This window comes from Enoplosus armatus, chromosome 20, assembly GCF_043641665.1.
Source record: "Enoplosus armatus isolate fEnoArm2 chromosome 20, fEnoArm2.hap1, whole genome shotgun sequence".
Classification (NCBI taxonomy): Eukaryota; Metazoa; Chordata; class Actinopteri; order Centrarchiformes; family Enoplosidae; genus Enoplosus; species Enoplosus armatus.
The window spans coordinates 18,503,231-18,530,487 of NC_092199.1; the positions used below are offsets into that span (position 1 = coordinate 18,503,231).

A 27,257-nucleotide genomic window follows, 5' to 3' on the forward strand; every position below is an offset into this window, starting at 1 on the left:
AGAGAGCAAGAATTAGAAGCCGCACACAGAGATTGCAGCAGCAGCAGTTCTGCAGTGAGGTAAAGATTATAGGCAGAAAATCCTCTTTGGCAGATTTACCCCGTGAGACCCGAGACTGCAGCTGCTGCTTATCCAACTCCAAGTGCGTATATATGTGTGTTCAATGTGCATTCACCGTCAATGTGCATGTTTGAGAGAGAGAAACACAGATAGAGGCAGTACACAATGCACAAGCCATATGATTAATAATCTATGTGTTGCTGCTGGGCAGGATTTTTTTTGTTGTTGATGAAAACAGACCTTCCTTCCTCTCTCAATCTGTGTTATTGTGTTTTGACATGCAGCTCCCTTAAACAAGGCCATGGACCTCTTGTTTAAGAGGTCTGATGTCTTGTTTAAGAGAGACTGCTTTACAGAAAACTGGAGAGAAGTTAAACATATGACAATGCATCATGGAGCGATTGTTAGTCCTTGACGGGCAAGAAGGGAGCAAAGCATCCACAGAAATGTGTTTGAGGGGGCATTGGGGGCTTATTACGGTTGCGATTACATAGGGTCACAGGGTCATGTCCAACAGTTTCAGTAAAGGAAACCACCAGAACGAAGGAAAGTGAAAGGAAACAAATGCAAAGCCGGTGAAAGCTTTACCGTCTGAAATAGTAGAAGCGACAGAAGACAGGGGAATGTGCCGGCTCCTCGCCCTTCTTGCTGCGGACCACCCTGCACTCCCGACACTTCTGCAGGTTGGGTCCAATTTCTGAACACGAGTCATCCTGCAGGAAAGACTCCCCCGTCTGCTTCAGCTTCTTCACCTTCCTCCAGTCCTTCAGTACGGAGCGGGGGATCCCGTCTGAGAAGAGTTCCCCATTAATAAGTCACAGTGCCTACATTTTTATTATGAGGTTAATAAAGAGTTGCTCATAACCTTGGTGTCAAAGACATTATAGACTGGTAAAAACATCAAAGACATTTCTGGCTTCGAATAGCCAAGAAGTTCTCCATTCACACTCCCCCATATGGTGCAACAATTCCATGTCAACTCATTTTACACATGACATGATCATTCTGGAAAGGGTTTTCTTGTCCAACAGTTCGGCTTTCATTGTACCCCCTCAAGGCTTTTGCTGCTCTGTTGCAATGATTTGATTGAGTTAAATTAACCAGGAGGTCTCAATAAATAAGCTGGTTCTTTGCTTTGCCACGCAAGCAATAAACTTCAAACAGGGGCCATCGAGGTGATATGGAAGATACAAGAGCTCGTCACCGAACTCAAAAGCATATTTGACCCCTTATATCAACCATAGCTGTTAAACTAGTGATATTCTACAGCTGTCTTATTATCAACAAATCTCATGTGCAGAGTCAAACCAACAATGGACAACATAGCCAGACCCATGTCCACACTTCGGACAAAGGTCTGGCTGAACCCAATCATCGTTCCAAACACTCTGGCTTGTTTGTTTTCTTGAACCCAATCACAATCGTTCTGGGCGGCGCTAAAGCCCAGGACACAGCGATGGTACCCTTGCAAAACAATAACACGCTGATAGCGGAATGGGACGCGAGTGCTGACTGAAATGGTCGGCCGAGGGCAGACTTATCCCAACAGCCTACATCCTGCGAGTCAGACTAACTAACAAGTATTGTGTGTATCAAAGCCTGTTTTATCTTCTTCCTCTTGTGCCATAGAGATTAATTGTTGTTCCAAAAAACGATTAAAAAACACACCAGCGAGCCACACTGTGGACATTTGTTTGTAAAGGTTCATGTCTTCGGTAGGAACCAATGGGCTTGGGGCTGAGAGCCGACGACAGGGTAGGGAAGAGACTGACTAACACACTGTTGGGAGTCTTTCAATGAGTTAATTAGTTAACAATAACAGAAGTACAGAATTTGGCCAGCCTTATCCTTTAACTGCTGCTAAATATGTTCAATCTCGTTGCCTGGAAAACTGTTTAGAAAAGATTGTCAGTGCTACAGTAAATGTCTACAACTTACTGCTGCTGGCCAGTTTGAGTTTAGTCTTCTCTCTGGCTGATCTGAAGATGCCGTTGGGCTTCACGTCATCTTCGTCCTTTTCATTGTCCCCTTTCTTCTTGGCCATGTCATTCTGTTTCTTCTTGTAGGTTGGTTTAGGCTGACGCTTGGCTCTGCCCTCCATTTTGCTCTCACTGGCATCAGAGTCATCTCCCCCGCTCTCTGAACCGGACTCGTATGTCCGTTTGTTACCTCGCCTCGACGAAGGCGCTGCTTTCCTCTCCTCCCCTCCTCCTCCTCCTGCTGCTGCTGCTGCTGCTGCTGCTGCCCCTCCCACCTCCGTCTGCCTCTCTCTCTCGACTTTGCTTCCACTGTCTTTGCTCATCTCCACCTCGCTGGAGGTGGAGGCGCTGAGATTGACTGTACAGGGTTTGATCATTTCGGACATGGCTGTGGTGTTACTTGTGCTGGTGGTGGTGGTGGTGGTGGTGGTGCTGGGCTGTTTCTCTGGTTTAGTACTGGTGGAGCTTGTAGCAGTTGTGTTCCTGTCCTCCTCTGAATGCCGAGTTAACCAGGCTTTCTTCAGCTTGTGGTAGTTACTGGGCTGCCCGCTGCTTGTTGAGGCTGATCCAGAGGTATGGCCGTTAGGCAGGGGACTGGACTTGCCTGGTGTTGTGCTCCCGCTTGCGGAGCTGCTGCTACTGCTGTCTACCGAGGATGATGAGGCTTGGCTTGAGGAGGGTGGAGGGGGCGAGCTGTGAATGGGAATTCTGTCAACTGAATCCACAGATAGGGAGGAGTTTCCAGTTGTGATGGATGTGGGAACAGTGGAGAAGTTGCTTCTGGATTGGGCTGCAGCCAAGGCAGCTTTGTGCTTCTTAAGGTGAACAAAGGAGGAGGAGTACGGCTGACTGGAGCCAGAAATTGAGCTAGGTGTTGGTGTGAGGCTTGGACTGGGCTGGGGTGTCCCTGCTGGACTAGGGGGAGGCAGAGACCCCCCTGGAGATGTGGTGCGTGAGCCTAACCCCTCCTGGTGCTCCCCTGGTCCTGAGTGGCTCAGCACCCAGCCACCGATGCCAGTTTTATGGGCTGAACTCTCTCCCCGAGCTGAGACGGAGTAGCCCAGCTCAGGGATGGATGCCCCACTTTTAAACTGTATGCCAAAAGCTGATGCAGCTGAAACAGCAGTCCTGCACACAGAGTTTGTGGTACTGGTACCCATAGTTCCCTGCATGCCACGCATAGAAGTCTTTTTATACTGGACACACATGTCGTCCAGGTTGGAGTTGGGTTGGATAACCCTGCCAACTCCAGGTTCTCTAACGCTTTCCCCTAGTCTAGGACATTCCCCCTGAAACTTGGATGGGTAGAACCTCCCCTGGGGGAGCTCCTTATGGATCAAAGCACCAGATTTGTTAGCACCAACAGGACTGTCATACTTAATAGATGTCGACGGACGCACAATGACTGATGCCATTGCAGCTTGGGGCTTGCCCCTTGATACTCCTTTCTCTCCAGAGAACGAGCCTCCTCTTTCCTGAATCATCTCTCCACCTCTCCACACGTCTGCAGATGAAGTCGTAATCTCCCCACTGATAGCTGAGGCCACAGAGGTGACAGCGGCAGCATTTCCGTGACCTTTGACGTCCCTGAGTTCTGGCAGCAGCGTGGGGGGCTTCTGCTGCTCCGCTGATGTTTTGTTGCCAGCTGCCGCTAAGCTAACTGGCTGGATGGGCGTGAGGGTCGGTGGAGACAGGCGACCACCATAGCCTGCTCGCTCCCTCTCTCGTTCTCTTTCTTTCTCCCGTTCCCTCTCTCGCTCCGCAGCCTCTTTGCGTTCCAGCGCGTGCTGTGTGGGCGGATGGAAGACAGGCGCTCGGTGGAGAGATGGCATTGCCCTGAGCTGATGTTGGTGCTGCTGCTGCTGCTGCTGCTGCTGTTGGTGGTGGTGGTGGTGGTGATGATGGTGGTTGGGGGCTGAGGAGAAAGAGGAAGATGTAGAGGAGGAGGAAGAAGAAATGGAAGGGCTGCGGCGTTCTATTCTGTCTATGCATGTGTGGTGCTGATGTTGCTGTTGGACTAGTGTCACGTGCTGGCTGAGCTGCTCAGTGATTTTCCCTGCTAAACCCTCTCCTCCCTCTGGCTGGTGCTTAATGAGGGGAGGGGGCTTGGAGAGGGAGGCTTTAGTGCTGTAGCTGCCCAGAGACAGAGCTCCCTGGCTTGGCACAACGGTCCCGACACTCGCCACAACCCCTGGAGCTCCGGCGGACACTTTCTCGTAGTAAGAACTGAGCTCCTTGGAGGGGTAAAGTCTCGGAGGCTCATTCACCACACTATTGGACAGTGTGGTGAAGTAGTTGCTCTTTTCTGATTGGATGACGTGGGGATGGGTGTAGCCGGCCTTGGGGCTTGGGGAGGCGAGAGCTGGTATCCGAACAGGGAAGGCTGGATCTCTACTTCTCTCTCTATCCCTGTCCATCCCAGGGTCACTGGAGCGCTGGATCTTAGCGGTGAAGGGGGCGACCTCGATGCTCTCTTTCAGGATTTGACGATTCTCCTCTTTGTATTTACTGGCTCGGTCTACTGCCTGAACTGCATCCTGGGAAAGAAAATGCAAACACTGTTAAGGACTGGCTTTCTATAAAATAATGATGCTGACAATAATATCTCAACAGAGTAGTGTACCTGTGTACTTGCCAGACGAGCCTTGCTGTGGGGGTCTAGGTAGAGGCGGTGTAGGTGGACGTCTTTCCCTGTGGGGGTTCGACTCCTGTCTGTCTGCTCCTGTTTCAGCTGGGCCAACGTCAACGCCCTGATCGGGTCCACAAAACCTTTCTTATCCACATCTCTGCGCACAGACAAGTCAAACATTTAACACGTCACTACATTTCACGAGGTTTCACCATATATTTCAAAAAATCAAAACAGGAAATGGCAGCTAATTTAAGACGTGTTTGTTATAAAAAAGTTATTCCATGTCTAAAATCTAGTGTTAAGCACTGCCTCTGGCGCCATCCAGAATTCATTCAGAACCGTAGTTACGTACATAACTCGTAACGTTTTAACGATGAAAATTATGACTACAGACAGGTAACAGACAGGTTTAGGCCATCTGCAGGGTATCATGCGTATTACTGCCTGTTCAGCAGATTTGAATGAACATGACATAACCAAGCTAATGAGAGAGACGGCTGATGTGCGACGTTTCCTCTGTGATGCTGCGTGTTTGTGTATATGGGTATTCAGTGGTGTCTAAATAATGGCCGGTGGTTACATAAGGAGAGCACAGGCTGCTGAATGAACAGTATCTTGTCTGAAGTGCTTTAATATTGGATTAGTGCCACTTCACTTCATCTGAGGACCCGACATTGCCTGTCTGTGTGTTAGGGCTAACTTAGCTCTCTTGCTGCTCTGTGTGGGCTCTCTGAACAGATCTCGCCAATCCAGCATCTTGGGCAACTTTACAAGTTACTGATCTTTCTACTCACTCCTTGTGAACGTCCACGCCGGCCTTTGAAAGCGGAGGGCTTGTGTGTGTGTTGATCTTGACAGGGGGGCGGTGGGAGTCGGCACTGGCTGGCCGAACGGGAACATGGCTCAGCAAACCCAGGCCGTCACCAGCACTACCAGCAGCCTGGTGCAGCCACGGACTGGCTGTGTTCTGCCCACATGACACACACACACACACAGATACAACATCAATAACATAACACGCCAAAATGTAAAATCCAAAGACACAGAGAAATGTGGTCATACATGTCATAGTGCAAAAAAGGGTTCAGCTGCTATTAGGCTTTTCCTTTTTGTTGGAGTAGTAAAGTCAAAGTAAGATGTTTCATTTTGAGAGCGTACGTTTAGATTACAGAAATGGTATAAGAGGGATAAACCACTACATGGAGGCCGAGAACCCCCCAACCTGTTTATTTTTTTGTGTTTGTTGCTTGTTGTGTATTATCCCATACACACATGGCCTGAGGTGTCTCTACTTCCCAGTCAATAAAAAGGACAGACCTGACGAGTATGGCAGCAGCCATAGTGACTTTATTGGAAAAGAGGATTTCCAGGTTCACATGTTGTTTATCTTTGTTCAGCTTTATTGTCCTGCCCAATGAGCCACTGTTTACATTTTTCAAAATAAATGACAGAATTTTATTTTCTACATTTTTCTGCATTTTCCCTGCTGTACCGAAAATGTAACGAACTGTGACCCTAAAAGGGACTGGAGTCTGTTGCACTTTTCATGACAGTAAACCAGACAGCCTGTAAGTTGGGGGCACAATACTCTCCAGTAAACTATACTTAGAGCAGGGTTGTTTTAAGTTAAGCCAGATGTTTTGTTACATCCCGTAGGAGCCAACTACCACACTGTTAAACATTTTAAATAATTCATTATACACCTACCCTCCTGAGAGAGGCCTCGGAATTCACAGGGACAGGGTTTTCCGGGTGGACCCACTTAGCCGTGGGGGGCAGGTTGAGCCCTGGGCTGTAGGAAGTTGGTGTTCCGTTGGGGTACTGCCAGAGGATGGGGTATAGGCCCAGCCCCGCTGCCCCACTGTGAGCCTGAGCTAGTAGCGGGGGTGGAGGGGGGCCCTGACCCTGAAAGAGAGACACATTTATTTTTCTTTTTGAGAGAATGGTGTAAATAATGTTCAGCTTCAAACTGTCACAGCCTCATTGGATAAACTAGGAGAGGAGGCAATGTTACACCGCCCCCCCCCCACACACAGCAACCCCCGCAGCTTGATTTGACAGTTTTTGCTAGTGTGGTTTTAAATGGTGTGTATGTTTCGGACCTGTAGGAACTGCTGCTGGTGTGCGGCTGCTGGGTGAGGCAGGGCGAGGTGGCCCAACCCGCCGGGGGAGTCGAGCCGAGGGTGGCCCCCGAGGAGAGACGCTGCGGGAGGAGGCATGGCCGAGAGCACCCCAGGCGGCAAAAGGTGCGGGTGGGGTAGGGCAGACGTGTGAGGAGGAGCGAGGAGGTGGGAGGCAGCGTGGGGGTGGGAGGCGGTGGTGAGGCATGGGGAGTGAGGGGAGGGGGAGTGCAGGGTGTGCAGGTGGGGGTGGAGATAGGCTGCCACGTGGTTGGAGGAAACGGTGGCAGAGGCAGAGTTCTCTGCGTCTGAGCGGACCAGTGCTGGGTCCCTGTAAACAGTGAAGGTCTCATTCTTATCGATGATCAGAGGGCTCTTGGTGCTGCTGCTGCTGCTCGTACTGACTCCACCCGACTCCGACCGCGCTGCCACCGGCTTGAAACCTGACCGCGGAGGTTCTGCTAGTTCTACTTTAGCGGACAAGCGGCCTGTTGGAGGTGGTGAGGTATCGGAGTACCTCGGTATTTTATGCTTAGAGACTTCTGGTGAGGTGTTGGGTTTAGGTTTGGAGATGTCCAGCAGGCCTGGGTGGGGCTTAGCCTTGAGAAAGTCAGCTGGGTTTGTGTTGGGGTAGAGGTGGCATTGAGAGTTGTTGGGGTGCTGGAGTTTCTGTTTCAGGGAGTCGAGCTGAGTTGGGTTGGGGTTTGGGTTGGGGCTCATTTTGGATTTGGCTAAGTCAGGGGGGAGGACTGTGTTCATCTTGTGGGGGGGCGGTTGTTGCTGTGAGTGTTTTCTCATCTCCTCAGACAGAGACGGACTCTTCATGCCGGGGTGGATAGATGTGTAGTGTTGCTGCTGATGATGATGATGCTGCTGCTGCTGCTGCTGCTGCTGTTGATGCTGTTGATGATGACGAAGAAGATGGTGTGGAAGGACAGCTTTCTCCTTCTCCACCAGCACCACATTTTCAGCCATAGATGTGACGGGCCTGAAAAAAGCAGTAAAAAAAAAAAAAAAAAAAAGTTACATAATTTAACCTCTAACATTGACTCTTTAGATGAGGGAGAATTATAATCCTAACAATTTCTCACGTTTGAACCATGTGTGCACATACCAAAGCGCTCACTAGCTGTGACCACATAAATGCTTGTAATTACAAGCATGCTGCACGCAGGAGCAACAAACCCCATGTGTTTAGAATATGATGCCTTGTGTAAAGTCTGGGTTAGTAATTCAAGTTAGGGTTTTTGTACATTAGCCACTTTCCATGTATTTTTTTTTAACAAAACTGGTGTGTCTAAGAAACAACCATGATCTCAATTTTAAGACAAACATTTTTTTATTTGATTTTGTAGCCTCAGTGTGTTTACATACACTTTAATGACCGGGTCAGTCTCGGTTCTCCAGTAAGGTGACTCCTATCATGTCATGTGAACAAGAAACCCGGTTAGAGAAACCTGATTTCATGGTTTAAACATGTACACAGGTTTAAACATGTACACAGGTTTCAAACAGGCTTTTTACATGTGAGCCTGTGCGGGACAAAGACTTCAGTCAGAGAAAGAATCAGAGTGTCAAGATCATTACGCACATCAAATGCATCCTTATATACGTCGTGTCAAAGTGTCCTTGAGCGAGACACTGAACCCCAAGTTGGTCTCGATGGAGACCGGCACCTTTGCGTGGCAGCTCGGTCGCCATCGGTGTGTGAATGTGTGAGTGAATGGGTGAATGAGACTTGGCTGTAAAGTCCCATGGGACTGTTACAGAGATCAAATCTGGAGATGTTTTGGGGACCAGATGGCCCACCTAAAAACTACACCCCGATATCCAAAAAGCTACGTGAGTTGCAACTTTAAGAAGTACACTTAGACACGATGTGAGGCCCTCTATTCTCACCTGATGACCTCAGAGGGAGCGAACTCTATCTTGTTGCCTGAGCTCCTGGCTGCGCTCATGCCACCTCCCAAAATGCCCTGCTGCTGCATGGGAGGCTCGATATCCGTTCTGCGGCCTCCTTCTGATGGAGAGGGTGAGGGAGGGACGGGAGGCGAGGAGACGGGAGAGGGGTTGAGGGGGAGGTAAGGTGAGAGGGACGTGGACTCTGCCTTCTGGGAGGCGAGCAGCGCTGAGACGGCCTCTGAGCTCTCCTGGTGCACCGTCGCCTGGGCATCATCTGTGATGTCGATCACACTGCTGCCATGGAGGTGGGACAAGGACGGCGTCTGGGATCGAGATGACGCTAAAAAATAAAAAACTTATAAGCATACTCAACTTACTCATAATTATCATATATATGACAGTCGCCACCCATATGTTGACTGTACCTTTCACAGTGTTCTTGCTGCTTTCCATGATGCCACCCTGGATGGTGTCAGACATCAGAGGCGTCTGTTGCCGTGGAGACTGGGTGATCTGCGTTACCGCGACCAATTCCTCCTCCTCCTTCGTTATCATTTTGCCCGATTCCTTAACCAGACCCTTCTTGCTGTCCTCTGTTGCTTGAAGCTCCGCCCATGGGGACAGGCGACTAATGAGAGAGGAGGAATCATTCATCTTGGCGCCTTGCATCAGCGGCTTCTCGTCTTCCTCTTTTTTGGAAACGCCGCTTGGCTTCACGTCACTGCTGCGAGTCTTTAGCTCGTTCTCAGAGTTGGGCTCTGAGGAGGAGGACGAGGACGAGGACGACGAGGACGAGGACGAGGAGGACGACGAGGAGCATGAGGAGTGGGCGGTCCTTTTGTTGTGCGGGTTTTCCGAGTCGCTGCTCTCCGACAGGTCAGAGGTCATGTCAGTCTTCAGCCTCTTCAGACCCGCCTTCTTCTCATCTTCCTCGCCTTTTCTTCGCTTGTTCACCGCCTGCTTTGCCTTTGACTTGGAGTCTGGACAAATGAAAAGAAGAAACAAAGAAGCCATTTTTGGACTCCTGTTGATTGCAGTTTTTTGTATTTTCTATTTTTATATTCCCTGCAGAGAATAATTTTGGCAAAAAACAGTAATGCTATATTTGTGTTTGAAAGAGTGAATCAGAAAACCAAAAGGTGCGGTGTGAGCAACCCTTCACAGGGCTAAAATGGATATAAATTCAAATCCAAAACTTTCAACTTTAAGTTTCTGCATCTCAATTCAATCTCAAAACATCGTCCTGCATTTACCTGCCTTCTCTTGAATATTACTTATTGCCTTGTGGAGACTTCCGTTCCTTCCTGTGGTAAATGACAATTAGCAAAGTGCAATGTAATGAAAACACTCAACTCTACACGATAAAAAGTGTCGATTTCCTCCACGGACATTTTTCGAATGACTGAAAACAACAGCAAAGTGCTGTTATCTCTTCTGTGTCTCTCCTTGCTCTCTTTTGGTTAGCATTCAGGTAGCGGGATTCTAATTTTCAGCTGGTGCCGAGCTTTACGTTTCAAGTTGGCGTCTCGGCCGAAGGTTATTATTATTATTATTATTACCCCTCTGTAACACTACACTTCTGTGGACTGTGTGTTTTTGTAGTTTAGCAAGGGCATCTTCTCCAGCGAAACGATCAAGCTGATAAGCACACATCAGGATGTCCACCATACTATGGTGGTGGGTCGTAATGAAAACGGCATTGTTGTTTTGTTTCTTGCAGTTATTGCATTATTGACTAGCAGTCTAAACATGCCACTGTCGGCTTCTACAGTCCACAGTCTTGCCCCCAGATACTCTACAAAACTACTCCTAAGGGACTAGTGGCTTATCATTTTTGATTTCCAATCACTTAAACACTCTGCCAATTCTTATAATAGTTTATAATAGTCCCCAATGTGCCATTACTGTGGACAGCAGCAGCTAACTGTAGACTTATGACCTCTTCAAACGTTGACAGTAGCATTATAAAGACGTATTAGAGAAAAACAAATAAAGAAAATACAGTTTGATCATTAATAACAACATACCACTAGTCTATATTTCTTTGTGTTGTTTTTGTGAGGAACCACGATGAATTTATAAAGGAAAAAGTCAATATTGTAAATGTTTTTGTGACCAAAAAAGTACGCATTCCATGGAACAAGACTCAAATCGCAGTGCTGCCTTCAACGTGTATATATACAGAATCTTCTGATCTCAACTTTGCAGCGCTGTTTGATGGCGACTGTCCTCACCTCTCCCTGTGGTCTCTTCTCTCCTGTCCTTGTCCTCCTCTGGAACACTGCTATCCGATCCTTTCCTCCTGGAAGAGCGAGAGTTGCGCTGCTCCCGCTGCTCCCGCCCACTGCCACCGGGCGAGTTGTGCGATTGGCTGGCTGGTTGCTGGCTTTGCTGCAATAGGCTCTGCTGCTGGGAGGCCAGCGTCCCCTGGGAACCTTTTGGGTTGGGGCCTGATGAGGTCATGATGGGGCGGGGGCTGTTGGCTTGTGCTCGCGTGTAATGACTCTGTAAGAATAAATAGTTACACGTTGGATCATGCAGGGAAACACGCAGTCCTGTGAATGACAAACGTTACTGAATCTCACAGTCATACTTTTATTGCTTCGTTATTTTATTTTATCTAAAGTGCACGCAGTTGTCAGTTCATTTGGTCCACCTAGCTATCACTATTGCAGTCTAATCCAACAGTCCTGAAGTAAATCCTACCACCGTAAAACGTTCTAAAATTCAGTTTCATTGAGACTGCTTTAGAGAGGTGTCGACCCAAATGCACGGCCATTGTGGAGGGATATGGTTTGTGCTGCTGCTGACTTGTATCATATTACTGAGGTCCTGCAGTGATGTCACCATCTCACACCAGGTACTATATTGTAGGACAGAAGCAATGCACAAGAAGTAGAAGAAGTAGTTTTTTTATTAATCGGTCAGTTAGTAAATAGTTTCAGTTTCCACATGCAGACCCCCTGCCTCATGTTAGCTGTAGAGAGCCAGGTCCTGTGGATACAGTGGTAAAACAAGTCAGTTACTGACGTGTCCACCTCTTTTCCATATAAATGGGGGTTCAGGTTCATTCCACACGTCACAGCCCCATCTGTTCCTTAATCAGTTACTGAGACTAACATCACTACAAACACCCCGCTCTGCTGCATGCTTCGTATGAACGGAACTCTCGTCGAACTCTAATGCCGAATCTGCTTGGCCTGAGGTGTTTCTAATAGTTCACTTCGGTTTTAATGACAGTAGACTAAATAGAATAAACACTCAACACGATTCAAAAACAGCACAAACTGCAGCCTCCAAAGTGACCGTAAAGTTGAATCGACACCTCTGTAAAAGAGTTTGAAAAAAACATTATAACCTTAATAAAGGCAGGATTCATTGCAGGACTGTTGTGTTAGACTGCATTAGTTTTAGCTAGGTGTTCCTAATAAATAATAATTGTGATGTGTTTCTAGGTTTTCGATCTCCCTGTTGTGTGTAAATGGGACAGGACAAAACATTAGATAAAATGTCATTCAGTCCGGTACAACACGATGACTTACAGCTAGCTAGAGATCATATCAGTCTTCTAGCAACTGTACTATACTACTGCTCTGCAATAGTGGACCATATATGGACATATTATTAGTGAAGGTGGCACCACTGGGAATCGCACCCTTAACCACAGAGCTATGCTGGATCTATGGGGCTGGCAGGACTAGATGTTTTACAACCAAGGATCTATTCATTTTCTACGTCTGCTTTATACAGATAGACCTTTTTTTAAAGAGAGAAGGGACTGACTGATCTGAATACAATTTGTTTCAGTAACGCAGGGCTTGATGCTGATGTTTAGTTGGTCTGTCTCTGACCAGACGTAGAGGACAACGTCTGCAGAGTTATTATGGAACGATGTGAGCGCCCCCCCCCCCCCCCCTGCTGACAGATAGGTCGATGTGCCACTCTCACTCTCGCTGTCCCATGTTCCTGACCCTGTCTGGGTCATTTCCAAACATGCTGACAAGTTTTTTAAGCCACCTTGTAGGGCGAACTCTTAAATGAGACAAACAGTGACTTTGACTAATGTCCAGTTGGAAGTTACAGTGGGGTAAATAGTGCATAGTGGGCACCTGGGCAGGACAGTTAAGCTGGATTTATGGTCGCCGTAGTGCGCGAGGGTCCATGCGTCCAAAATCATGTCATGTGAGCGTGCACCTCTGAATTTTTGTCACTAGGTGACGCGACATTTCAACATGGACGCCTGTGAAAACTAGAGTAGCTGAGCAGGTACGTCATTTCAAGCACCTCTACAACCCCTCCATGAGAGACCACAGGGACAGCCACATGATTCTGAACTCACGGAGAGAGACTGCCGCCACATTTAATAGATAAAAACAGATACGTTCTTACTCAGCAACAACAACAAGCTCTAGTGCAGGGTGCAGCCATCATGTTTGTCTATGACTTCCACCCGCGTTTCGGAGGATACTGCAAAGGGTCGCCCGTTTAAGGCATAAACGCCTTGAAGCAATCTCAAAGCTCATGCAGCGTCTACGGAGGCCTGCTCGTGTGAGCATAAACAAGGCTTTAAACATCATGGGCAGTTCCAAAAAGCCAAGAGAGTCTGTTATGGGGAGATTGGTTCCTTATCGGCCCAGTCCAATCTTAGTCATTTGCGAGAGGCAGAGCAGCACACTTGAGCCTGATCTTGCACTGGGTTATTGAAGCAGGTGGATAAGGCTATGGGATGTTTGCTCCAACCCACAAAGAAAAACTGCAGCATCAACACACAACAACAACAATCAAAGAGCAGAGAAGTCAGTGTTTCCCAGAATAACAAATTATACTGGATTTCAGAGACCAACTCCACACTACGTACAAAGCATAGCTCTGCACTGACCTCTCAGGGTTGACTCACTTCTGTCAACCCGCATCGTCCCAGCTGGGGGTCAAACTGTGATTTAGCATTGTGTGCACTGTGAAACGTTGCTCTACACAGTGTGTGTGTGTGTGAGACAGAGGCAGCAACCACTAGATGGCAGTGCAGGCAGGATGTTTGGCCTGGGAGAAGTTACTCTTGAGAATATTTCACTTTTGACATTTCATCTCCAGGTTGAGGCAGCCATTTATCAGCGTACATCCGTACACTCTCAGATACAACAACCGTCTACCTGCAGTTCTATTGTTGAGTGCAAATTTATGTTGACAAGTTCTTTTGATACTCTCAATAAAGCCTTATTGCCACTGATTGGTATGTACAGGGATACAGATGTTGAGAGAAACAGTGCATGTCAAAGTGAAAAGAGGGGAGACATACAGGTCAGAGAAAGAGTGAATGGTAATAAATACATACTGAAAACATGAAAATCGCTTTATTAGCCTGTAATGGAACCTCACAGTTTACTGTGACAAAGTCACTTCAAGTCTTTTTTTACGACTGTCATTCCCTCATTCCTTCATTCAATTACTGTACCAGCAAAAAGAATCTGCATTTGTCACCAGAATACAGGTAGACAATTTTGTTGTCTGTTAGGTGACAGCAAAAAAACTGACTGAACACAGTCCACCCATGTTTAACGGAGAGCTATTCTATTAATAGAGGCGTCGATACAGAAATACACTTTCCAATTGTGTTACAGTGCATAACAACGCCCCCCCCCAATCTCCTGCAGCTCAGTACTGATGTCTGAATCAAAACACAGCACAGCTTCGTTTCAGAGACTCAACAGTTGGCTGGGAGGACATGATGAAAATCAGGTAGAGACTGATCATTTAGAAGCTTTTCCTTTCAAATCAAGCACAGGTCATGTCTGTCAGCTGTGACTCTACACTTAAATAGACTTTGTGTCTTCTTCATTTGTAGTGTACTGTGGAAAGTGTGGGTCTGGAGGGTTTGAGGGTTGTTGTGGTGGTGGTGGTGGTGGTGGTGGTGGGGGGGTACCTGAGTGTTGCCAGTGGTCCCGCCGGGTCTCCCTCCTGCCATCTTTAATGTGTCAACAACAAGAAAAAAAAAAAAAAAATCAAGAGAAAAATAACAAAATGAAAGAATATAAAACAAAATGAGGGACAAGGAGAGATTTTGTTAATGACTGCGGGACCTGAAATGACTGGCTGAGTGTTCAACGGACTGGTTTACCAACGAGCTTCTTCTGTATGTGCCTCATGCAATTTTTTTTTGGACCAAATTCGAAATAGTGCTCTGCTGACGTCGCGTCACATGAGAGGAGCCGGTACCACGGTGCACCGTATGTCTGTGCGTGTGTGTTGCGTTTAAATGAACAGAAAGGAAGCAGAAAAATGAGACAACAGGCATGGGGTCAAGAGTTATGAGAGAGCATTCATAGATAGGAAACAAACAAACAAAGAAAAAAAAAGATCTGGTTTGGAACTTTGTATGATAAAAGATTTGGGGAGGGTTTAGGAGGGTGTGTTGACCAATGTCTTTGAAACAAACAGATGCAACCCAGACGTTGCTGAGGTCAAATGAATGGTTGGCAAATCAAAAAACGAGCAGCGGTCTGAGCACGATGACAGAAACACAACAATAACGGCCACAATAGAAAGGTGTCTGCTACTGGACTTTTTTTTTTTTGGCAAAGTCATCATATACCTTCATTCCTGTTGCCTGTTTGGAATTGATACCATCAGTAACGTATTTGTCTCATCTGGCCGACATGACACTGTTCCTATTTGGTTTTTCTGCTTCCGTTTTGTTCATTTTTTTCCCCCAATCTTGGTGTATATGTAGGCTGGTTATTTGATGGTGCTTTGATGAAAAGAATGACATCACCTGCATATTCTGTTCGTACTTAAGGGCAGTGTTTTCTTCCCTAAACTTGCTTCTGCCAAAAAACACATTGTATCATGCAGGCTCCCACTGTTGACTGTACATGACGCGACAGTACATTTTCATAATGAACTCAACTGACCATTCTGTGTATAACATATTTCATGTAATTTTCATTATTTTTGCGTTGTACTTTTATGCACCATTATTGAAATGTTTTCAGCTATGTGGACATGTGTGTGTGTATGTACTCACATGGGCAGAGTTGTTGTTCTGGCTGGATCGCGACCTTCGCCTGGAAGTGATGCCAATGTTTTCTCCTTTCAGCAGGGAGTGGACCACGTCATCCAGAAAGGTCATCTGGACCATAGACGGATCCACGTTCTGAGGCTCTAGCACCTGAACACACACCAGGATCACTTTACGCTGTCCACGTGTGAACCGGGTCTACCAGTTTTTAAAACGCGCTTTCACTTTAACTGTGGTAATTTAGTCAAGACAAACAAAATAGTTGATTTTTTTTTTCTCGACAGAAATGAGACTAAAACTAAATCAGAAGACACACACACACACCAACTAATTACATTCAACGACCTGCATGCGTCCGAGGAATCCTACAGTGTAGCTCCTGACCCACCCGAAATATCTTTTCCTCGGAAGTTAAAAAGTAGCAACATTATGTCTCTGTTGGCTAGCAATGTAGGGAAGTGGGAAGGAAAAAATGAACAGACTTGTGGCCTAAATTCATCTATGATCCCACTGGAAACTAGACAAGAAGCAGCAACAAACTACAAAAACAAGTAGCTAATCAAAAGGTAACTTAACAAGTTATTGCTCATAGGCTATCAGTAGGAATGAGTGCAGGATTAATGTTAGCCCCCAAATGTTTGCTTTCTGTTTTAGCTGCTCATTTTAAGCTAAACCCAGACCAGTAAACCATATTTTAATGAACTAGTTGGTGCGCTGAGGGGAAGAGCACGGGTAGCTGCAATGATGCAGTCTGTTCAAACAGACAGTGTTGGAGAATGACAACTGGATTTACTACAAAAGAGTCAGTCTACAGTGTGGTATGAATAAGTAACTAGCGCCTTTTCTGCTAATAGGCAGGAACAACACCTGTAACCATGGTAGCTGTACACAAGACAGTTTAGAAGACATGAAAATGAAAAATTCATGACAAAAATGAGACTCAAAATTTCACAGATGAAAAATGATAAAAGGCTTTTGTTGACTATAACTAATAAACACATATCAAATGACTAAACTGTGACTAAAACTAAGTAAGTAACTCTAAGTAACATTTTTGTCAAAAAGCGAAAAAATTAAATCAATGTTGAGTACAAAACCAGTAGTAGTCACTCATTTCTCTATTTGTATCCATCTCGTCTTTCCCCCTTCAGCATTATGCTACTCTCTGTTACGCATACATTTTAAAGAGCATTGCATGTGTGTGTGTGTGTGTGTGTGTGTGTGTGTACCTGGTCATTCATAACGACCATGTTTCGACTGAAGAGGTCGTGGTGTGTAATGATGCCAGTGAACCACTGGGTGGCCGAGTCTTGTCTGTACACACGCACACGGTAGCCATTCAATGAATAGGGACCTGGAGGCGACAGGAAACAGATCCATCACGGTGTTATTGTCCCACTGCTGGACGTATGAAACTTACCTGCGGGTCCCTCATATTGTAAGACACACTAGTAACAGTGATGAGAATGCACACTCACCACAACATGATGAACAAAAAAACGGTCAGCAAAATAAACTGTTGTAACATTCATTGTAACAATTACCAATATCTGACAGCAGTCCCTTTTAGTGCGACGTCATGATTGTATCACAGCGTTGCCTGGAGGCAAACCACGAATCACCTCAGAGTAGTCGGCTACATAACCTCCCGAAAATATCATCTTGCTGTGTCGCTGGGTGCCAGAATCGAAAAGGCTCCAAATTAAAATGTTACCACATGCGAGCTGCCGCTGCCAGTCAACAAAATCAAAGATTTAACTATAGTTAAACGCGATGAGCCGATAGGATTGGATCGTCAAAAATGATCGTTTTCTTCAGCCACTGTTAAATACAAGCAAACAAAACTTGCTAGCTAGCGTTAGCTAACGCGTTCAGGGAATTATTCTGCCTAAGCTCCGCCCACAAAAAAAGTCATAATATTTGCCAACAGAAGGAGTGTGATAAAAAAAACTTACCTTGCATAAAAATTTCCTGCACCTTCTGGTCTTTGAGCCAGCCCGTCACTTCTTCATGGAGCTGATGGTTGTCTCTTAACACTGGGTTCTGACTGTCCGCCTCATCCTGAAAGACCCACACACACACACACAGGTTATCAAAGCGGTCAGCATCAAACACACTGAAACTTGTTGAAAAAGTAGTCCACAGAAAGACAGATACATCTGAAAACACTGTCCCCCACCAGTCCTGTCACACCATTATCCTATCCTTGGTTCAGGGCCCTGCTCAAGAATACCCCAGTGGTGGTAATGAGGGAGGGGCAAACATTGCTCTTTCTCCACCCAGATTTATCCTGTAAGTACGAGGATCGAACCGGATCGACCTTCCGGTCACACGCCTTTAGGCCACTGTCCCACCACTGCCCCAAGGCACACTGTAACTCCCGAGCTGCTGAGGTTTGGCTGTACTACAAACTTTTTGGGGGATTTTTAAAAAAATATTAACAATCAATATATTTAAACAACAGCGATGAATATTAACTATCATCACATACAAAATGTGCAACTTTATGATGAGGTATTTCAAGACCAAGTTTGAGAAAAACAGACCCTGCTGTGCTGTTTGCCATACTGAGTAGCAATGTTAGTGAAGAGCAGCAGCAGGGTTTCTGTTGTGCAACTGTTAGCAATCAATAGTGAAATGCACCCATATAAACACAGAAAAATCGGATTCTGATCCCTGTTGTGACAATAAATTCTGTAGAATTGTATTCTATAGTAAATACACAGAAGAACTACAGAGCTGAAACAGACGTGCAGTCATAAACACAGCATAGCTGGAATTCATTAGGGAACAAAAAAAAAATACAACACACACACTTGCACAACAGCATAGACGGAAACCGAATGTTTCACACACACTAGGTCACACAGGGTGAGAGACGGTGATATGATGAAAGAATCAAGAAAGCCGTAGAGATAAAGATTTTGTGTTTAACGAAAAAAAGGTCACAAAACACAGATGAAAGATATTAAAATCATCGTCGCCACTCAAACACAACCAAAAGAAACAAGACACCTAACGCTGACGGAAGCCAGAGTGCGGAAGAGGAAACCAAACCAGTCACCACACTGGTAGCACACTCAGCTTTTCTGCTCTGTGTGTTTGTGTGAGTCAATACTTCTTTGTGCCGTGGGGAGGTGTGAGAAAGACGGCACTACCGGTCACAAAGAGAGAGGTCAGTGGTGATCTTGGCTAAAAAAAAAAAAAAAATCATCTCAGTTAGCTGGTTGTCATGACTGTTTACTGAAAGCATGTCAACACAGAAAACAAAATTTCCCTAAAGTTCACAAACTAAACTTCATCACATTTGCCTCTAAAAAAAGATGCATCTGTTTCTCAAGGCAGAATCCCTCTACGGTTCATATTGGACGGATTTGAACATACACAAACACACTGAATGCTCCAGACAGCAGTGCAAACCTGAATGTCTCCTCGCAGCGCAGAGCTGCGGGAGTCAAACAGACACAGGGAGGCCGGGAAGCAGATGAGATGAGGTCATGGCTTTCATTTCACCTTCCCATCTCTCTCGCTCTCTCGCTCTGTCACTCTCTTGTCCTGCTGCAGTGTTCTAGTTTCGTAGCCTTGTTCGTAGCTCTAAATTAAACCAGCATACGCCGCTAAAAATAGCACACTGGAATGCAGTGCTGCAGAGGTCAGCAGTAACATCTCTCTTATGTTCTTACAATTTGTTATTCTGATGATTTGTCGTTGTTTTTTTTTTTTTTTACCATGGTTACACCAAAAACAGCCAAATCAAACCAGTTTGATTCGATACACAATAACAATAGTAAACAATATCTTGATGTGATTTATATGATGGACATCTTTGGTTTTTACTCAGCCACGCCCCCAGCAGGTCATCTGATCCGGGCACAGCACCACCCACCAAGTACAGGGACGCTCATCCACTCGCCTTTAATATTCAGTTTATTACAAAGCAATTTATAGCAGGGTCATTCGAGAATATCCTCTTTTATAAATAGCCAATCTTCTAATGTTTGTATTATATCAAATTAAACACTTAACTAGCATGTCAAGACATACAAGCTTGTTTATAACACGTCCACCACATCTTTTCCATTTCATTTTTCAACCACTTCTTCCAAGGGTGGCAGACTTCATTTATCACATGAAAGGTTTTTTTTCTTGTTGTTTTGTTTTTACAAAAACTGTGTGTAATCAATCCCCGCTCTGTTTTGAACAGCCTTAAATGGCGTTATTATCCAGGACAGGGTTAGCTGATCAACATTTCATAAAAGCACAGTATAAAGAGAGCCTTTTCACTGGTAAATGGGGTTGCTTGTGTGCTTTGCAAAACCGATACAGATACAGTGTCTTCAGGACTATTTCTTATGACTCAAGCTCTGCTGTGAATACAACAAAGGGCTGAGGAGGACACACAGTGTGACATGAGGACATCTTGTGCACCAGATAATTAGTCACACAACAACAAATATGACACACATTCACACATATATATGGAGACGAAGATGGATGGCTTGTTTAACACCCTTCCTTTCAGGGACAACGTTCGTTGCTGTGGAGACGCTGAGGCAGAGGCAGGACTGTGGGAGAGTTTCTGATATTATTCTTTTCGAGGGTCCTGGGATTGATATGATGAATGTTGGACATGTGTATGTATGTTGTGTGTACGTGAGAGAGATAACTGAGGATCAGCTGGCCAGTGGTCATGTGTATTTGACTCACTGTAGCTGTGGCCTCGTGTCCATCTCAGTCATCCAGAGACCAACACCCTAAAATAACATACAATACTTGAAGTTGCTCAGACAATGGTAACCACCAGAAAGTCGAGTCAAGTCAATGTTATTTATGTAGTGCATTATCACAAAGCCTCAGGGGGCTTTACAATCTGTATGGCATACCACATCCTCTGTCCTTACACCCTCGATTCCTATACGAAATAACGTTTTATGCACAGGTTCATAAGTGAACCTCACATTCCATACTGTGTGGATCGTACACCTTACACACCCATCAAGGTTCAACTCAGAACTTGTTGGCTAAGAAGATAAAAGCACCACAAATTTGACTGGCAGCGTAATTGCTACAACCTGAAAATGAGATATGAGCAGAAGAAGATATGAAAATGTTGATATATAATGTATTGATGTGAGGTACCAGTATGTAATATGGGTCTACGTAGGTTATGTTTATCAGGGTACTACATACATGGTGTGCTCAAAATAATCTGCATTATTTCAAGAAAATAATCTAAACTCGCCTACAAGTCGGGGCTGCAGTCTGGCAACATGGACGATCCTACAATGTAAGAAGAGCAGTAAAGGAGGCAAAAAGGAAGCACGGGAAGAAAGTGGAACTCCACTTCCAGGAGGGCAAACCCAGAAGCATGTGGCAAGGTGTAAGGCAATCCCTCTATATCTAGCACCAGCGTGAACTGAGTGGGTGGGTGTGTGTGTGTGTGAGCATACTAGATGTTGTCGAAGTAACGTGACACTGGGATGAATATTGATTCATGTGATGGCAGGGAGGAGCACGCAGGGTAAGGAAAGACAGTGAGACAGAGAGAGCAAAGACAAGGCAAGCATGACTAAGAGGGAAAGAGAGAGAGAGAGAGAGATTGATTTCAAGATTCCATCTTGAGAGATCATACACAGCTCCAGAAAATCAATTTCTGGATGAAAAAAAAAAGAAACAGAAGAAACCGATAACCTGCGAATAGCACCATACAGGTACAGAGATTGAAAGATAAAAAAACCTGAAAGACAGCAAGGAGCAAAACCTGCCAACCCTGCTACACAAAACCTGGAGGTGAAGTAAGGCAAGAAGCCGACAAACAGGAAGAGACAGAAGACAAAGACTCTTCCATCTGCAACATTGAATAAAGTTAAACAAATCCGCTTTCGAAGACTTATTGGCCTAAAACATCCAAAAATGAGCTATGGGCTAAGAGTACCAGTGTCTTTTTTTTTCAGTTGTTCCCAATGAGGAGCAATTGAGAAAAGGCGCCGCACCCGGCATCTTTTTTTCAGACCGCTCCGCCTTTTTTGTGTGGCTGCTCCGAGCGACCCCAGTTGGAAATCTCTGAACTGTGAGACAGAGACAGAAAAGCCCATTTGTAGGCCAGACACTGAATGTTGCTAGCGCGTGTGAGTGCTTTCATCACCCTACACGTCGTTAGCTTTGTTGCAAACCCCTTAACGTAACATTAAGCTACTGTTGTCATAGAAACAAAACTGATGCGCAGCGGGGGGGTTTTCCTCACCGCTCCCAGCGCCCTGCCGGTGTGTACACTATGTGGACACAGGCCCTAACTTAGTGAACCATTTTCTCATCCTCCTGACAGTAAGAACAAAGTGTGTTACCATGGAGACGGAACCAAACAGATACAGCTACTGTAGCAGCGCTACAAAGAGGGAATGTTCTTGTCTGACGCAGAACAACTGCTTGTTGACTGAATTATATGCAACAACAAAAAGATCAAAAACAACGTCCTCTTTCGGACATCAGCACTAGGAAGCAGGTCATCTGTAGTAACTACACACACATTGGCACTGGTTTTGGTGGCCGAGTGTCACGGTGAAACCCGAGAGACAGACAACCCTCTGCTCACTTTTACCTACTATAGTAAAACAGGTACATTGCTAGTACAGGGAAAAGAGGATGACACAGTGGTCCTGAAGGTCACAGAGCCAGACTTGGATCCATCCAACCAGTCCATCCGACACCGGCAGCTCCCCCTCCCACACACAGAGACACCATGGAGCATGGGATCTTTATGACGGGATAAAACATTGAAAGATGTCGACCGTGTGACCCTTGATAGCGACCCCAACAGCCTCGTCCACATAGCTGCTGCCCCCAGGAACTACAGACCACCCAGATGCCAACAAGAAAGTCTGAGGAACATACCTCCCACCCCCCCTGTGGCGACATGGAAGACGGAAACCGCGACTCGTATTGTGGATTCAGTCTTGGTTTCAGAACCATTACACCCCCAGTTGCACCAGATTGGTCTTTCGTCTGTTTTGTTTTGTTCATGTTTGTGGTTGAATTTATTTATTTTTCTCACAAATGAAATCTTTCAAAATAAGCTTTGGGAATATTTAGGGTTTGTATTCTAGCACTCTTGGTCTTAAGACCACAGACCCTAATTTCTTGAATTACAAAGTATAATGATATTTTGGCTCTGTTAGAAACGTGTTGATCTTACACAGAACACAATGTCCCTCAGGCTACAGCGAAATCACACCGCCTTCAACTGAGCACAGTACACCATGGTAGAGACTGAGGAGGAATAATAATCTGGCTCAAAGATGATCCCACCAAACACATCACAACCGCAAAACAAAGAAATAAAACACATTTGGCTGAAAATGAGTCAACACTTAGGCTTTTGCGAGGTAGATTTATATCTGTGTGCAACAGAAATGGGAAAGAGTTTGTGCACCCCTAAGTGTAGTTGACTATGCCATGGCATGGACCCCTCCTCATTCAGTGCTTTCACCCCCCCCCCCCCCCCTTCAAATCACAGGCAGATTCATATTGACTTGCAAAAACACACTGGAGATACTATTAAGAAGAAGCCCAGGAAGCTGATCTAAAGCAGTCATACAGATGGGCTCCAAAGCTGCATTAAATGCAAAGCTTGGAACAACAAACAAACACACCATCGATATGGTAAACAAATGACCTCACTGAACGTAAAAAAAGAAATGAGAAAGACAGCTATAAAACCAAACGCACAGACACCAACATGACCCATCGCTACTACATGAATACTTTGAAATTCTAAAACTGTATAAACAGACCATTGGACAAGGGAAATTCCACTACATTCCCTCTGATGTCCTCCGGCCGAGTTTCCTGATGGACAGAAAGCTTTAGTTGTTGATAGCGTAACCGCTAACTGTAGCTGCCGTTAGCTAATTAGCTCAGTCAGTTGTGCAGCTAGCGGTCTATTAGCTGTAAAGCCTCAAACAGAGCTTTACTAAGTAGTAGTGCATAGTATATATATATATATATATTATTAAGTAGTGTATATTACAGGACCATTGCATTGGATAACATAATCATGTGAGGGGAATTAGTGTAGGTGAGCATTAGTGTTGTTACAGCTCTGTCACTCCGGATGATCTCCATTAAATGACTGTAGTAGGGAGTCAGCTGGCTCAGCCTACACACTCTTTCAATCGCACTCTGCCCTGCAGCTACAGCTCATTCAAACAGCCAGAAACAAAAACCACAACAACAACAACAACAACAACAACTACTACAACCGGACCCTGAGGGCTTTCTGAGGGTGGAGGACGTCATCTATTAAGCCTTATTCTAATGAAGCGGCAATCTGGAATTGATGTGACAACAGAATGAGATGTGTTCAGATTTTACAGAGTGCCTTTAAGAACATTTTAGCTCGACTAGTCATTTTATTTGAATGCCTTCACCACTAACGCTGTTGGTTTGAAGAAGAAAAACAAAGTGCACTGACAGATTGGAAACTGCTGCTGGTACCAGCACAATGCTGTGGAAAACACACTGCGCGTATAGTTTGGTCAAACTCTTGAGTCAGCACTAACAGTTTTATTCTCCACCTCCTGTCCCTCAGCCTCAACACACACCATAACTTTCTAGCAACACACACACACACACACACACACACACACACACACACACACACACACACACACACACACACACACACACACACACACACACACACACACACACAGATTTGAGCAGCAGGCTGGTTGGCCCACTTAACAGTGACTTCATTGTACAGTTTATGCCAAACAGATTGTAGCCCCCTCCCTCTTCCTCCCCTCTGGTCTTCCTGTCCAACTGGAAAAACAGAGAGGGGAGTGGCCACGGCTTCACTGCTCTGAGTATGTGTGAGAGAGAGAGTGTGTGTGTGTGTGAGAGTGAGTCGGACTGTTTTTACAGCTCTGTGGGGGTTCAAAGGTCTCCAGAAGAATAGGCATCTCTGTGCGGGCACGGGTGATTTAAGAATGGAGGAATCTGTGTGTGTGAATGTGTGTGTGTGTGTGTGTGTGTGTGTGTGTGTGTGTGTGTGAGAGAGAGTTCGCAGTAAGACGAGGGTGAGGCTCCCACTTTCCTCCACTTACTGATGATGTGGGGTACTGGGAAAGTGTAGGAGTGTGAGCATGTGTAACAAGCAGTGATTGGGTAGTGTTTTTGTTATTGTGAAAAGGAGCTATGCTCATATATGGGGATCAGCTTATAATTGAATAAAATGTTTGAAAGTACGTAGGGCTGACCAGGAATGTCTCTCATCTAAATATCCACCATAAGGCTATCACAACAAAAATGAAAAGTGCAAGCTATGCTTAGTAGAACATCTCCACAGTGTTTATAAAGATTAACTTCATTTATAGTTCTGCGTTACAGGGTTACATGCCTAAGTGTAACTACTAGGGGTGGGAATCACCAGAGGCCCCACCATACGATGATATTGCATATTTTTGTATTTTGCGATAACACATATTGCAATTTATTACCTTTTTTCAACAGCAAGTGATGCTCAAAGGAAAACTGTGCTATGCCGTATTTTTTCCCTTAGCAACTACATGTCAGGGATACAGTTGCTACGGAGATACCAGCGGAGACAACAAGAACTGTGATTAGTCAGCTTGGGCTGATGCGGGGGGGGGGGGGGGGGGGGGGGTAGTGACGGGGGGAGTGCCGATAGTGAGGACAACATGAAGCACGCTGAAAGAGCAAGCAGCTGGCTTTCCATTAACACACATCCAACAAAACCATCTCCACTGCACGCCTTCAGCTCACTGCAACCCACTCCTATTCAGGAATGCGACAGGGCAAAGAAGCGTAGAAGGCATAGGCATTACCAGGATGTCACTTCACAAAGTACATCAAAGAATATACAGATTTACTGAGGGGAATATAACTTAAGTTATCCGTTAACTCCTTGTGTTCAAGCTACAGTAGGCAAAATTATTGAATTATAATTTTGGTTGAAATAACTCATTTTGACCATTGCATGTTTGCTAACAATATTTAATTGAAGGGCTCCTTTGAAAAAATGTGTGTCTGTGAGAGCACCCGCCCCCTTTGTATTTAGTCTCGGACCAGGTCTGAATCAAACAACCAATCAGGATGATGGGGTTCTACGTTTTGATTCTTCTCTTCCAGTTGTTCTGATTCACACTCCAATCCAGAAGGTGGAACCTTCTGTAGAAGCCCTGGTTTGTACAGAGTCGATGTGATGGACCGGTTACGTGCTAGCTAACCCTGATTCAGACCTGGTCCAGTTTTTTAATTCAATAATATTGCCTATTATCAGCTTTAAGTATAAACCCAGCTATAGATGGCACACCATACTTTTGTAATATCCACTATATAGCCTGCTGTACGAGTCTCTGTGCCACATAAAGAGTTCAAACTGTCACACTCTACAGCAGTGAAGCGCGTTGCTTCAACAAAGCAGCGTTCCTGGATGTGATGGAGCCATCTTGGTTCTAGTGAGCCTGGGCTAGCAAGTTTTTTCTGCTCCGTGTCTGAGCAGCCGTTACATAATTGCTGTGTTTACCTTTGCAAGTTTATCTGTGGGGCCATGGTCTGCACTTTAAATCTTTTTGTTTTTGTGTGGCGTGCAGTGAAGCCTCTGGGTTTCACAGTGTCTGTGAAATTGAAAGTTGAAACACTAATGATTGGCTATCGGGGTTGACTTACTAAAACAGACCTCCATTAAATGTAAGGGACTTTAAACAAACAGGATCATTTATACCTTTTGTAAGTTACGCTGTGCTGACACTGTCCAGTTTACCACATTAACACACAAACTAGAGGTGTGCCTGTGTGTGTGTGTGTGTGTGTGTGTGTGTGTATTAGTGTGTAAGACTCAGTCCAGGTCATGCCAGACTCCATGGAGAGAAGTCAACAGGGCTGTCACTGAATGTGCATGAATGTGTGTGTGTGTGTGTGTGTGTGTGTGTGTGTGTGTGTGTGTGTGTGTCAGCCTTCTATGGTAAATAGGACAGGACACTGGGGATCTGCAGACAGTATCCTGAATCAGACTAGGCTATGAAACAGCAGTGCAAAATATACTGGAACACACACGTCTTCCTGTTTGCTGCAGCAGACGACATTATGATTTGTTAATGAGCGGTTTTAAGCACGTCATACCATTTTGCCGGCAAGGCTCCAATAATGTACGTATTAGATAAATGACACTGGTGTGAAATTGAAGTCTAGCTACAATCACAAGGTTGAAATTAGACTACTCTACAATAATGCCAGCAATAGGTAGGCTACATCTGTGATCTTTGGCTTATTTTAAAATATTTTGTCAAACACACACACACACACACACATCATCAAGCAGCAAATCTGTGCATGTGATCTGACATTGTGAAGCACCCAGAGAAGAACGTTTAAGCGACTATCTGTTAAATCCCCCTCCACACTACAACTTTTCAGTCACCAAATAACAAAATTGTGCATCACAGAATTGTCCAGCAGCCCAGCACCTGGCCAGCAGTGGGACACTCAGCAGGTTAAACCTCCATTCCGTCCCCTCCTGCTCTCCATTA

General features: G+C 45.4%; 1 protein-coding gene across 1 annotated transcript in view; it reads right to left on the reverse strand.

Moving 5' to 3' along the window:
- Positions 1–27,257, reverse strand: part of jmjd1cb (jumonji domain containing 1Cb) — a 105,518-nt gene that overhangs the window by 9,662 nt on the left and 68,599 nt on the right. The window contains exons 4-16 of the mRNA XM_070926665.1: positions 17,664–17,769; positions 16,938–17,062; positions 15,715–15,858; positions 14,614–14,655; positions 10,928–11,198; positions 9,119–9,673; positions 8,691–9,033; positions 6,774–7,779; positions 6,379–6,576; positions 5,466–5,638; positions 4,663–4,825; positions 1,999–4,576; positions 649–850 (exon numbers count right to left, since the gene is read on the reverse strand). Of these exons, the coding sequence (XP_070782766.1) occupies positions 649–850; positions 1,999–4,576; positions 4,663–4,825; positions 5,466–5,638; positions 6,379–6,576; positions 6,774–7,779; positions 8,691–9,033; positions 9,119–9,673; positions 10,928–11,198; positions 14,614–14,655; positions 15,715–15,858; positions 16,938–17,062; positions 17,664–17,769 (5,906 nt within the window). The remainder of the gene's footprint in view (positions 1–648; positions 851–1,998; positions 4,577–4,662; positions 4,826–5,465; positions 5,639–6,378; positions 6,577–6,773; positions 7,780–8,690; positions 9,034–9,118; positions 9,674–10,927; positions 11,199–14,613; positions 14,656–15,714; positions 15,859–16,937; positions 17,063–17,663; positions 17,770–27,257) is intronic.